This window comes from Acanthochromis polyacanthus, chromosome 17 (assembly GCF_021347895.1).
Source record: "Acanthochromis polyacanthus isolate Apoly-LR-REF ecotype Palm Island chromosome 17, KAUST_Apoly_ChrSc, whole genome shotgun sequence".
NCBI lineage: Eukaryota > Metazoa > Chordata > Actinopteri > Pomacentridae > Acanthochromis > Acanthochromis polyacanthus.
This window is the reverse complement of record NC_067129.1, coordinates 21,489,639-21,504,163: the sequence shown is the minus strand read 5'-3', so window position 1 is coordinate 21,504,163 and position 14,525 is coordinate 21,489,639. Positions and strand designations below refer to the sequence as shown.

At 41.8% G+C, this 14,525-nt stretch overlaps 1 protein-coding gene across 5 annotated transcripts in view; it reads right to left on the bottom strand.

Annotated features, from left to right (window-relative positions):
- The window catches only part of LOC110958361 (protein turtle homolog B-like), a 171,085-nt gene extending 165,555 nt beyond the window's left edge, over positions 1-5,530 (bottom strand). For all 5 annotated transcript variants that reach the window (XM_051937145.1, XM_051937147.1, XM_051937146.1 and 2 more), the window contains exon 1: positions 5,222-5,530. In XM_051937145.1, coding sequence (XP_051793105.1) covers positions 5,222-5,285 — 64 coding nt within the window. In that variant the 5' untranslated portion in view covers positions 5,286-5,530. The remainder of the gene's footprint in view (positions 1-5,221) is intronic.
- Between the last annotated feature and the right edge of the window lie 8,995 nt (positions 5,531-14,525).

Genomic DNA, 14,525 nt, shown 5'->3' with positions numbered 1-14,525 from the left:
GTGCCCCATCAACTGGTTAATGTGGGTTGTACAGTCTTGCGTAGAGTTTAAGTACTTTCTTTTATTGCTTCCTTAGTTTTTACGCCACCAAGGAACATGGCAGAGTTATGTGACGATCGGCGTACGTTTGTCTGTTTGTCTGTCTGTAAGCAACATTACTCAGAAACTGACTCACAGATTTGGATGAAATTTTCGGGGAAGGTCAGAAATGACACAAGGACCAAGTGATTAGATTTTGGCAGTGATGTGCTTTTAGTCTGAATCCATGGATTTGTTAAAGGTTTCTGTATCATTGCGAGATAGTGTTCACAACAAGTGAACACTACATCAGCTGCCTGCTGACGATCACATGATTGCAATCCTACGGCAAATCGACGGCTGTGGACTTAGTGGGACTTATCTGTCAGAAATGATACAGGGAAAAAATTATTAAATTGTGGGGGTGTTTCCAAGTTCCATCAATTCCGGCAGCTGCTACAAATTTAGGTGACACAATTCAGTATCCATACATAACGTACACATGCATAACACACACCTGTGTTTAGCACAAGGAAATTTTGTTTGTGGGTACATCTGCATTAAATGGCCATATTCTATGTTGCCGTGATTTCTGATCAATAACTAATAAACAAACAAAAACTGCATTTCTAAAAAAAAAATGCTGCATTTCTGACAATGCCACATGGGGGAATGAACGACGTTGATGACGTTTCTAGTTAGCTATGTATCTGATTTGCTTTCCGTCTTTTACTATTTTGTCATAAAACCTTACACTGGAATTACCACTTCACAGTTGTACTCATCTTCCAAATATCATCACTTCACCATAATTACCCAGGTGGACATTTGTGCCAAATGTGGCCATAATTAAGAGAAATTATTAAGCTATGGCCAAAAATGTGGTCGGTGAGGTCACAGTGGCCTCTCACCAACATAATATAATCAGCTCACTTTGGAGTTCGATTAAACATTTGTGCCAAATTTGAGGAAATTCATTCACACTGTTCCCAGGATTCACAAGAATGGGACAGATGGACAGACAGACAACCTATTCCCCTAAAGCTAGCTGCAATTGCTGCCAGCACAGAGGCATTAATGCACATTATCAGTAAAAGTCCATAAATGCTAGTAGCCACTTAAGAGCAGCTACTGGTGTAATGAGTGCTAAACTCGCCAGCAGGATGCAGAGTACATTGTCTTATGGTCAAAACAACCACTGAACATACAGGAGGTCACTTTGTAGTCAGCTTCTTTCGTTCAACCTTGGCCTGTTTTATGAGATGTTCCTATGTGTTTATGTTCTCTGCTGGCACAAAGAGCGTGTGAACAAATATCAGACTATGAGCCTTCTTTGTAGGTTATTACTCCAGGCTGGAAATCCATCACACGTCATGAAGAATGACAACGAGGCAGACACGGGAGGAAAATGAAGCATCTTACACAAATATTCTGTCATGATTACTGTGAAATCACTCTGTGTTTTTGATGGACTTAATGATCTGGGAAAACACACAGAGGATACAAACACAACAGAATGCACTTTAAACTGCTTCTGACTCGGGGTAAAACGCTCGCACTCCCATGCTGATGTGCATTTGTGTTGTCACTGTTAGCAAATAATTCACATCAATGTGCAGACTGACTTTAATACTCAGTAATGTGGTGACATTTTACCTTATTTTTATCTGATTTGATTTGATTTTTCTTGACAGGTGTTTTATTGTTTTTTTCTTTTAATTTGCTTTTATTCTAATTTTACTGTTTGATTTTAACTGGAAAGCACTTTGGTCACCTTGAATGTTGTAAAGTGTTCTATAAATAAATATTGATTGATTGATTGATTGATTGATTGATTGATTGATTGATTGATTGATTGATTATACGGGAGCAGTTCCCAATCAGCAGATTCACAGCAAAGTTACAGACATGCTACCACTGATACTAGCGTCACGTGATATATGGTCTCTGCATCATGTTGCCAGCATGTGATGCATGCACTATAGCTGCTGAAGAAAACTCGTACATCTCATTTTATATGATCAATGTAACGGAGAGAAGTCTGTCTGGCAGAACATCATTTACATTCACTTAAGTGTTCTTGGATAAACTCAGTTCTTTACTATTTATACTTTATTCAGTAGACACCATTTTTTTTTAATGTAATAATTAGTGAGGAACAGGAGAGAAACATTTAAAAGTAAGATTTTTTTTTGCAAAAACAAATGCAACATCAGTTGTACGGAAATATTCCAGTGTCATTTCTGACCTTCCCTGAAAATTTCATCCAAACCCCTTAGTCTGTTTTTGAGTAATGTTGCTAACAGACAGACAGACAGACAGACAGGCAGACAGATGGATAAAGCTACACCAATCGTCACATAACTCCGCCACGTTCCTTGGCGGAGAAACAAGTAGAATATTGTGCAGCTGTAGAACAAACTTGTGTTCCAGTTCTACAACAGAGCCCTACATAAGATTTACTGTCCACTAAGTTGCTCTCCGTAAACAGCATTTTTACTGAAAGATCATCAAAGGAAGAACACGGCAGCGGGGATAAGTGAAGTGTTGCTTGATTGGGGTCTTGATGAGGGCTGTCCAGTTTGTGGTGGAGGCTGCTGCTTCAAACAAGAACAGGCTGCAGATCTTTGACTGATTACACCCATGCTATATGAAATCTATTATCTTTTTGTAAATAGCAATATAAAGCACAAAAGGAAAGAAACAGATATCACAATCTCAGTGTTGTTTGATTATCATGCAGCTCTAACAGATACTGTGGTTTGTTGGTTTGCCCTTAAGCATACCGTACCACTTAAAACTGGAACAATAGCACATATTCACTTACAATCAGGGAATCTGGTCTGTAGAGGGATTGGTAGCTTTCTGAAAGCAGCTTTATTGACAGTTCAACTTGTTCTCCCTGCACTGCTTCTACCCATTCACACACACACACACAGACACACACTCCCAACCTCCCCCCTCAGCCCTCTTGGCATGTTGTGGCATATGTATTTATCTAACAACTGAGTGGCATTTATCTCACCGCTTAGTCATAATTAGTCCAACTTAGTCGGGTGCAGGCAGCCTGTTAGTGGGCATATGTTCAGATCTTGGTTAAAGACACTGCTTCCTGAGGGGATGGCGGCATGTTGACATGTGTGCGTATGCTGTGTGTGTGTGTGTGTGTGTGCGTGGGTAGGGGTAACAAGCGTGTGTGTGTGAATGGCAGCAGACGGTTGCTGTGGAGCACGCCCTGAGCCTCCATTAACACAACCCACCATGTTCACTTCCCTCGGCTACCCAGCCCTGCTGAGAGAGGCCACTTGAAACCTGGAGGGGAGCGAGTTTATCCGAGTGTACGGAAGAGCAAGACGACAGGACGGCGCAGAGCGGAGAGGAGAGACGCGGGGAGGGCAGCGAGGAACCTCGGTCAGATGGGGAAAGTGAGAGGAGGGATGGAGAGAGTGAGAGAGGTGGAGAGAAGGAGAGGCAGTCTGGCTCAGGTCCAGGGTTATCACCGGCAAAAGTCCAGCCATTTGCCAGCTGCCAGCTTGAGACAGCAGCACTCAGCCACAAGGATGCCGCCCTGCGCAGCTTCTGCTGGCTGCTGTGTTTGTGTGTCTGTGTGCTGCAGAGCTCCGTCAAAAGCACAGGATCACATGCACAACCTGCCAGATGTTAGATAGGGACAGTAGTTAAAACTAGTCCATCCACGATCCTCCCTTCCCTTCCTTCTGCCTGCCTGCCTTCTCCTGAGCACTAAGGAGACGAGGGAAGCCGCTTAAAAACATCTCCCTAAGTCTCCTTTTGGCAGACGACGCTCAAGTCAGTGTATCCTCTTTAGGCAAGACATTACATAACTGTTTGCCTTGTAGCCAGTCCAGCCAAACCAAAATAAATACATGTAACCCTGCCAGACTCACTGTCGAAACTTTAACACACAGTGACGGAAAACTCATTGGCATCATCCTGTTTCTCTGTCATGCAGGCGGCGATGCTGAGGCACAAACGCTGTCCCAATTTCCTCCACCTCTCCTCTCGGTCGGGAGGGAAGAGTGGGGTGCCAGTTCTTTAAGGTAAAGCGTGACGCTGCTTCTGCAGCTCCGTTTGCCCACCATATGCCTCCCTGCCCATGTCGTCATCGATGTGAGACGAGCTCACACACACACACACACACACACGATAGACACAAGCTCACACACTAACAGACCCCGTGAATTACATGGAGCTAGACAATGATGTCATACATAATTAAAGATTAAACAATTTACTCGTTCTTAGCATCCTCTGATGGTCAACTGGGAAGAGATGCAGTCTGAATATGTCAGTCTGGCTTTTGGGGAAACTGTCATTCACTATTTTTGGTTATATATAAGACAATAATTCTAGCTGATCCCTGAATATGAAGCCTCCAGCTTTGATATCAGTGACTATTTTGGACATCTGTTGGTGATAACACTCAGCAATCTGTTGTCTGCCAGCCCCTGAGTCAGAGGTGAGGGTCAGCTGCAGGTGGTCAAGCCAAAAAAAAAAAAAAAAGGCATTTGTCAGGTGGTTTTAGTCTCACATGAAGCCATCACGATCAAAGTTGGATCACCCATAAAGTGACTGACAGCAGCCTCAGTGTCTGCTGTGAGAAGGCGCCCCCTCTAGCGGACAGAGCCGGTAGTGCTTCAGCCTCAGCAGCTCCCTGAAGAGGTTAATCCACTCACAGCATTTTAATGACATCTACACCAGCGCACCATACTAATCACATTTGCCTTCATATTTCAGCAGGAAGCCAGGGTGAAGCTGAGGGAAAGCGGCCGCTGCAGTCCCGCTGCCGGCCGGAGTAAAAACTCACGTCTTGGAGGAAACATGCCAACAGAAATACACCGCAAAATGTACCACTGTGACACCCAAAACCCTCACAACTCCGACAGCAGCATTTATCAGAGGAAAACACGCATGTCCAATGTTGCATGAAGCGGGTTTCAAACAGGTTTAAGCTCCTTATTTCCAGTGAACGCACCGGTCCGCTCCCCTCATCCTCCTCCGCCCGGGCTGCGCTCAGGTGATGAACACACGTATGAACTTCATGACGTAAAGTGTGACATTTTCCACATACAAGCGACACGTTCAAAGTTAGCGGACACACAGGCGTGGGAAGCCATTCTGACCGGGATATTTAAAAAAAAGCCAAGTTAAAACTTAAGCACAGAGATACTGCACTTCGACTCACCTTGAGCGGCCGTTCCTCGGGTGCTGAATACACTTGCTATCAAAGTGGCCACATACCAAATCATAGTACTATTGCCGACCAGAAAAAAACCTCATCATATCTCAAAGTGCCCCTTTCGGTGAATCTCTCATCGCCGAGCGGCCCGGGACAAACTGAAGCGGGCCGGTATCCTTGTTTTCTTGTTAACCGAGCCCTGGACACTTTTCCATCGGCGCTTTCCCCTCTCTCTTCCCCTCTCCTCCGCGCTCCTCTCGCATCCTGAGACGGATCACCTGCGCCAATGGGACGAGAGCAGACGACGCCGTGAAACCAAGCCGGTCCTTTAGATACCCGCGGTCCCGCCTTCGCACTCGTGTTATTGGCGGGCGTGGGAGGGCGTCGGCCGCTGATTGGTTACCTGCGCTGTAGGTTTCCCACTTGTCGCGGTGCGTTCATGTCACGCGATAACGCTCCGAAATCCACACTTCAATCGATGAAACGACTCCAGCCGCTGGGAAGATGGCCCTTCCGGCCGTCAGTTGCTTTTTTGTTCACCTTCACAGCACATAAAATTTTAATAATATTATAACATCAAAGAGAATAAGCAATAAAGTGTTTCTGATTCAGATTAATGGCAGCTGTTGGCTTAACATCTATTTTTTTATGGTTGCATTCGAGGTAAAATCAGTATACAGGACTACAAAAAGCATATGCAAGAGAAAGAAAAATATGAATAATTAAACAAAAGGGAAAACTAACAGTATGCTGGTGTTTAAATCAAAGAAGTGCTTCTTAAAGTGATTTTATATGCTAACTGATTTTGTTTCTCTATATGTTTTACTGCCTTTTATCACTGTACTTTTCAAAATTCTTATTATTGCCCGATTTTGCTGTTCTGGATGTTTGACTGATCCTGTCTCTGGTGTTTCCTCAATACTTGTGCTTGTTTTAATTGAGTCCTTCATTTATAATATGATATTTATGGTGGTTGTTTGATTCCTTTGGTTCTATAAAACATTTTGTGTTCCATTGTACTTGTATAAAAAAAGTCTGATTGATTAATTGATCATCCTACTACAAAGACATCAAACACCTCATTATTAATTAGAGAATACTTGCACAGCATCACCATGAATCCAACAGGTGGACTCTTTACTATATAAAACAGATGAAAATCTCTTCTGTTTGTTTGAAAGACAGCAGTTCTTCCACTGTTTGCCTGTATTTGTTTAAACATAATGAATTCAACGTGAATTAAAGGAATCGGGGTTTGTGAATAAAACTTCAACTCCAGCCAAATTTGAGCGTTCTATAAAGTTAAATGTATCTTCCCTGTTTTCTCGGTGGACCTGAACGCAGCACTAGCGGGAGCCGTTTCAAGGTGGGTTGGAGTGTGGAGCCGTAGCGGAGCTGCAGTATCATCCTGCGCAATAAGGCGAGAGGAATCCTCCAGCCGGTGCATCATCACACCACCGGCAGCCATGGATCCAAACTCCTGCTGATGATGAGTTGGTAAAATGTTGTCTGAATGAAGCGGTGGAGGCCAGGTTAAACACGACATGAACACCTCGTTCAGGAACACTGACTAAAAGTGTTTGCCTCTGAATTCAGCGTGATTCATCTTTATTGATGGAGTGCTTCCGTCAATGGCAGTTTAAAATTCCACTGACTCAGAGCCACCATGGCTCAGAGCTGCTCTACCTCCAGCTCCATCAGGACCACACTGCTGCTTCAGGAGGAGGCTCCTGGAATAGCCTCGAGCAAGATGACAAACACATATTTTAAGTTATTTATGATAATTGCATGTAACGCGTGCCTGTCTTCCCCTCATCTGATATTCTATATTTACAGAAGGCTATGTTAGATGTTTCTTATTTTTAACTTTCACACCACACAGTTTCCCCACACAGATCAGTCTGATTTAACTCAGAGAAGCTTGTGATACAACCAGATTACGTCTTCTATAAATATAAACCTTCGCAAATATATTCACTCACACGATCTTCCTTTAAATAACTTTTAACCTTAATTTCCAAAGCCCTGCACACTGCTATTATTATTTTTTAGTGTTCGACAAAATCTGCTCTATTTCAGACACACACACACACACACACACACACACACACACACACACACACACACACACACACGGTTTTTCAAAGGATCAAAGAACTGTACTTTGAAGTATTCTATTAATAAATAAACTTTTTTCTGTAAGTGATAACCTTTCATGGCGTAATCTAACATCTTGTGTCTGTCTTCTTTACATGTATAATTGTTTGTACTTCCACATGATTTCCTCCATTAATCGGTGAGTCAGTTGCCCTAAAAATGTCAAACTTCAAGCTGCAGTGAGAGATCTAAGATAATGAGATCAGCATCATTTTGACCCAGGAGGGCAGCATATCCTTACACTTCAGCAAATAAGACGTTTGGAGAAAGGAAAACACAGTATCACAGCATAAGAACCTCATCCCATCTTTGAAACATGGCGACGGTAGTACCATTGTTTGGCACTGTTTTGTTTAATGTGGTGCATGGACGGAATAATGATTTGAATCTGCCTGAACTGATGGTCAAGAGAAAAGGGGATAATGCGGCAAGAAAACAAGCTTGAGTGCACAAGTTGATCTATCAGGGAAGAATAAAGTCGATGTTTTGGAATAGGCAAGTCAAATGTATGACCTTAATCCAATAGAAAAGTTGTTGAAGAACCCGAAGCAAGCACTACATGTTAGAAAACCCACCTATTTTCTAAAGTTGACACTGTTCTAAAGTGATGTACAAGACTGATCAACAGTTACTGTAAATGTTTAGTTGTAGTTATTCCAGCACAAACACTAGCAGTCAAAAGTTTGGACATACGTTGTCATTTAATGTTTTTTCTTTATTTTCATGACTATGTACATTGTAGATTCTCACTGAAGGCGTCAAAACTATGAATGAACACAGAATTTCACATGGAATTATGTAATGCACACTAAAGTGTGTAGATTTTAGATTCTTCAAAGTAGCCACCCTTTGCCTTGATTACTGCTTTTCACACTCTTGATCTTCTCTCCATGAGCTTCATGAGGTAGTCACTTGAAATGCAATACATAATATAATATTAAACATATTTTGACTTGTGTCACATTTTTTTTACTACGTAATTCCACATGTGTTCATTCATAGTTTGGATGCCTTCAGTGAGAATCTGAAATGTAAATAGTCATGAAAATAAATAAAGCAAAACAACATCAACTGAGAAGGTGTGTCCAAATTGTTGATTGGAAGTGTGCCAGATACTTAGAGCAAAGGTTTGTATACTGTTTTCATGCACAGATGTGTAATGTTGGATAATTTTCCTCAATAAATTAAAAAATATCATTAATAATAATTTAGTCATTACTGTTTGATTTTTGTTGACCAATTTTTAGGGCTGAGCAAATGACAGTGTTTCAGGCCATATTTATGCAACAATGTAGAAAAATTCAGAAGTGAACATGAACTTTGAAGCAGTGCTGTCTTTTTCATTCTCTCTACACCAATGCAACCTCCATCTCCATCTCTGGTCACAGTCTGTGAGGCCTCAGTTACACGAGTTTGGCTCATCTACAAGCAGCAGTCAGGAGGGTCTGGTGTGTCAAGCCCTCAGCGTCTCAGATAGAGACATCACTGCCCAACAGATGCCACTGAAGGCCCGCTTTTCACGATGCTCAACAGCCATTTGGATCGCTCTGGGAGTACAGCCATGTCTCACAGCTACTACAAGCAGTGTGCTTTAATGGAGTCGTGTGAAGTGCAAATCGCATATGGAAATTCAGCTTTCATCATGCTCTGTGAGCTGCACCAGCACACTCAGTTCCATGCAGGCTTTCCTTCTTCTCTGGTGTTTCATGAGCCAGGTGTGACCTGTTAACTGTTGGGGCTATACACTGTAATAATGAAACTCAACAAGTGTCATGTCAGTAAAAAACAAGAACATTTTGAACGTGTTCCTATCAGGGGAAAACTCCAGAGAATATGACATAATCAGTCAATCAGTCAATTTGTGAATCAACATAAAATTCATCGGAAGATATTTTGATAACCAATTAATCATTAAATAATCTTTGGATATCCATCCATCCATCCATCCTCTATACACCGCTTTATCTTCACCAGGGTCGCAGGGGGTGCTGGAGCCTATCGCAGCTGACTCGGGCGAAGGCAGGAGACACCCTGGACAGGTCACCAGTCTGTCACAGGGCTACATATACAGACAATTACACTCACATTCACACCAACGGGCAATTTAGAGTAACCAATTAACCTCAGCATATTTTTGGACTGTGGGAGGAAGCCAGATTGCCCGGAGAAAACCCACGTATGCACAGGGAGAACATGCAAACTCCATGCAGAAAGATCCCAGGTTCACCCCGGGATTTGAACCAGGGATCTTCTTGCTGCAAGGCGAAAGTGCTAACCTCTATTCCACTGTCCAAAAACATGCCAAGTGTGAAATCACACTCTGAAAATGTAGTTTGGCATTTTAGTATGTTCTGATATTGTATGGATAGACAAAAAAGCAATTAATTTATAAAGTAATCAATGGATTGATTGCTATTCTATTCCAAAATGGCAATAACCAGAAGCTCTGGGTATGATAGCACAGGGGCATTAATCAGAATACTGTTAGAATGGGACAGCTGGAAAGCAAACTCCTGCTCTGAAAAGGCACATGACATACAGTAACAGTCATAGTTTGGACACATCATCTCTTTTAATGTTTTTTTCTTTATTTTCATGACTGTTTTTATTGTAGATTCTCAATGAAGGCATCAAAAAGATGAATGAACACATACGGAATTATGTAGTAAACAAAAAAGTGTGAACATTTTAGATTCTTGTAAATAGCCACCCTTTGCTTTGATTACTGCTTTACACATTCTTGGCATTCTCTCAAAGAGCTTCATGAAGTAGTCACCAATATCATATGACACATCATCTGAAACGTGTTGTTTTGCTGTGCAGTAGCTGAACTGAATAAATCAGGCTGTAGAGGCTATGTGCTGCTGTTTGAGATCGTGTCTAATTTTGAAACGATAGCTCAGTTGCCTGATATGTTGTTATTGGGCTTACAATAAGTCTGAGTCCCGCTGAGAGAGCTGGCTAATGTGGAAAGAGGTTTTTCATGTGCCTGGGAGCACTCAGACCGGACCAGGGAGGGGATCAATGCCCCCCCTTGAATTCTGTCATACATTTGCCAATATGCCTCCAAACGGTAACAAGCCAGCACAGTGAGACTCCTGTATTTCAATACTTCAGCGGCACCCAATATCATATGCTTTGTGCGGTTTTGCATTGATGTTTCTAATGGACGAAGGCTACCAGACTGTCTCCTTCATAAAAATGATTACATAGGTTTTTTAAGCAGCCTTTGACAATCCATCGTTATGTTGCATTAGTTCCACAATCATGTCAGACAGCATCGGTCATTTCAGCAAATACCCGAAAATGGCATGTTGACACCAAACTGACAGCAGCAATGGCAGACGTCAGGCAAAAATGTTATAAAACCACATAGTCGGTGTAGGGAGGATGGATGGATGGATGGATGGATGGATGGATGGATAGATGGATGGACGGATGGATGGATGGATGGACGGGAGGACGGCTGGACGGACAGATGGACAGATGTATGGATGGACGGAAGGTTGAATGGATGGATGGATGGATGGATGGATGGATGGATGGACAGATGGACGGACAGACGGATGGACAGATAGATGGATGAACGGATGGTTGGATGAATGGATGGATGGATTGGCAGACAGATGGACGGTTGGATGGATGGCTGGACGGACAGTCGGATGGGTGGATGGATGGACAGTCAGATAGATGGATGGAGGAATGGATGGAAGAACAGTCAGATGGATGGATGGATGGATGGATGGATGGATCCAAAAAACATTGGACCTTCCTAGTGTTTCTGTGTCACTGTAAGAATCGGTTGTGTCCTGAATATATACTTTTTTTAAAAACCAATGCTGCCAAGATGACAACTGTAACCAAAAAATACTCAGATAGCGCAGTACTCTGCCAAGACTGTTCATTCCCTCATATGGTATTGTCAGAAATGCAGCATTTATTTTTTTCGAAATGCAGCATTTGTTTATTAGTTATTGATGATCAGAAATCATGGCAACATAAAATGTGGCCATTTAATATAGATGTACCCACAAACAAAATGACCTTGCAGTAAGTACAGACATGTGGTATGCATGTCTATGTTGAGTAAGTCCCGATAAGTCCGCAGCGGCTGATTTGTAGTAGGATCGCAATAAATGATGATCGTCAGTAGGTAGCAATACAGAAATCTTCAACAAAGTCATACATCCAGACTATAAATAGACTATATATCTTTGCCAATTCAACAGTAATATCACTGAAGTGACTTAACATGCCAGTTAGACTATACTTACACGATACATAGTGCAGAACTTCCATGAACATCTCAACATATTAACCCGATCTGATACCGGTTACAGGCTGATATTAAATTCTAGTAAACTCTAAATAAAACTGCTAAACATGAAAACTAATTTTGAATTCAAAACCAAACCTTCCTTGCATGCTAACTACACACTATAGATCGAGTTTATTCATACCGAGGAGGTTTTCAGGCATTTGATTTCAGCGTAACTTCTGTTCGTGTGTGTGCTACCGAGCTCAAGGTGAGACTTTCCGCTTTCCAACTTTTCTGCTACAGTGCCCTCAACTCATTTAATCACAACAAGAGAAAAGGAATGAAAGGAAAGGACACAAAGCTAAATGTTCCAGAACACTGTGATGTTCCTTTTGCTTTTTCTGTCTTCTCCCCTTAACATCTACAGGCCCTTTATAAATGCTGCAGCTCTGTTCTAGGCAATTCCAAGGTAGACGGCTCATTAAGATGAATGACAAAGTGTTACAGGGCAGGGACTTTTCCCTCAGAGATGAAAACTGCAGCTTTGGACCATGTTGGATCATTCTGCCTGCTTAGAGAATTAAAGATAATGAAAGAAAGGACAGCTACTCAATCCTAGATTTCAACAGAAAAGCTGCAAATGATGTGTATAGATACTGCATTTTGAACTCTCTCTATGTTAAGGTGGTTGTGATGTTGTTAATGATAAAAAAAAAAAACAGCTCTAAGACAGAGGCCTGATATTGCTCCAAAAGGCAGTGTTTTTCTCAAAAATAATCTTTCAACTCTTTTTGTTTCTGACACCAGAGTTTTTAAACCAGCAAGTGAGGCAAAGCCCTGAAATGTTTTCAAACAATGTTCCTTCCATGTCAGAAGTGAAACAGTTTTTCTAAGCAAAAGCACTGCAGGTTTGTTGTAGATAGGATTTGTATTCTCCACCTCAATGCTGCTGAGGTGGTGAAGAGAGACAAAACGGTCTACGACTGTTTGATAAATCTGTTAATGAGTGCTTTAACGTTGTTTCTCAGGACTTTATTCAATAAATAAGCAATCGATTCCTTATGATCAGCAACTAAATGACAACTTTTCAGCTTTCAGGTTGTCAAACATCTGCCACTTTAATATGTAATGTAGAAAATGTAAAACCAAGTGTTAAGTCCGTCAACAAAAACGGCAAAAATAATATTTGGCAACAACCTCTTGGTCACAATCTATTATTTACAACAAAAACACAACAAAAATGACACAAACAGCAATACTTTAAGTCAGGTATAGTACAAAAATGTTTTATCTTTTCCATTAATGAATCCAAACTCAAGAATAGTATGGAAGACCGACAAATGGATAATGAACTAATCACTGTTGTCAGTGAATTACACATTGCGTCGGAATTCTGTTCCTACGGCGTGACGTAATGCTTACAGAGCCATAATGAAGGGCAAAAAGTTTCCACAAACAACACAAACAAAAAAAAGGGAATGTAGCACAATCCAATGTGACGTAAAACCAGCGAATGTAAACAAAACCGTCTTCATCATATAGCACCGCGTGATGACGTATTCATCCACTGTGCTCGCCAGTTAGTTCCCGCACGCAATTTGTTATAACGTTGCAAACGTCGTTTGTCAGAATGATGGAACAAGACTTTCTAAATACATTCATGGGAGATGATGATGTAGCAACCAAACGCCATAGGTCGAGGATGTCGTAAACCGAGGACCCAGTGTATACAGACAAAAAAAGTCACACTTGCATTCACACCTACGGACATTTTAGAATTATCCTGAGCATGTTTTTGGACGGTGGAGGGAAGACGGAGTACCCAGAGAAAACCCACAAATGCACAGGGAGACATGCAAACTCCATGCAGAAAGATCCCAGGAAGGCCTAGACGCTAACAGGAGATCGTCTAGCTGTAAGGCGAAAGTGCTAACTACCAATCCACTGTGTAGCCCCTCTGGCATATGAGTATTTCTTTAAAGCAATCCCAACAGTTTTAAGAAGTGCAGGATGAGGTGCAGTGTTGTAAAAATGAAAAAAGTGAAATAGCTGGGCAGGACTGCTTTGTTGCGCAGTAGAAAACTTTGGCAGAACTTGAATTTTGCTGTTCCAAGATTGTTGTTGTTTACCATGGTGAAAGGGACTTAAAAATGGTAACTCACAAATAGCAAAAAGTGAGAAGGAAGTTGTCTGACATGCCGGCACATCTATCCAGTGAGTTAGACTATAGCATCTCTGTATGTGGCATACGATGTCATTGTAGCTAGACAAGAACAATTCAGCCAGGTCTTGTTGATCCTAAGAGACAATACACACAGATCTCCATTGGGAGCAAGTCACCAGGTATAGATGAGTTTATCCTAGGCAGCCCCGCCCTCCTGAGGCTGAGAAGTAGCAACAGATAGAATAGCTGGGCGTTAGGGAGCCTTGATTGTGTTTGTGGCGCTGGCGGATGTTTTTGTGTTCTCCTGAGGCACCAGAGAGTGCACACCCATGAAATCTGTTGGACGGAAATCGTAGAGAGGTGCAGTTTCAGGAAAACAAGCAACAAGGCAGATTGAGGCAGAGACATAGTGAATCAGGCTGACAGTTTAAAGTATTCTAGTCTTGCACAGTCGATATATGAGCATTTTCCTGGGAATTCCATTGTAATATTTTAGCATTTTTCTTTTCTTATAGTAGTTATGTATTATCTAAATCCTGTCTCCCAGAATGCCACCTGCTTGGTAGCAGGTGGCATTAAAAATGTGTCCTTCCTTCACAAAATAGAATCACTTTCTCAGTTTTGACTGAAATATTTTATTGCATGAACATGAGAGCATTGAAACCTATACATATAATGGATGCTGAGTTAAGGGTGATTAGATTTGCAGCTTTGTAATACATAAATCTGGG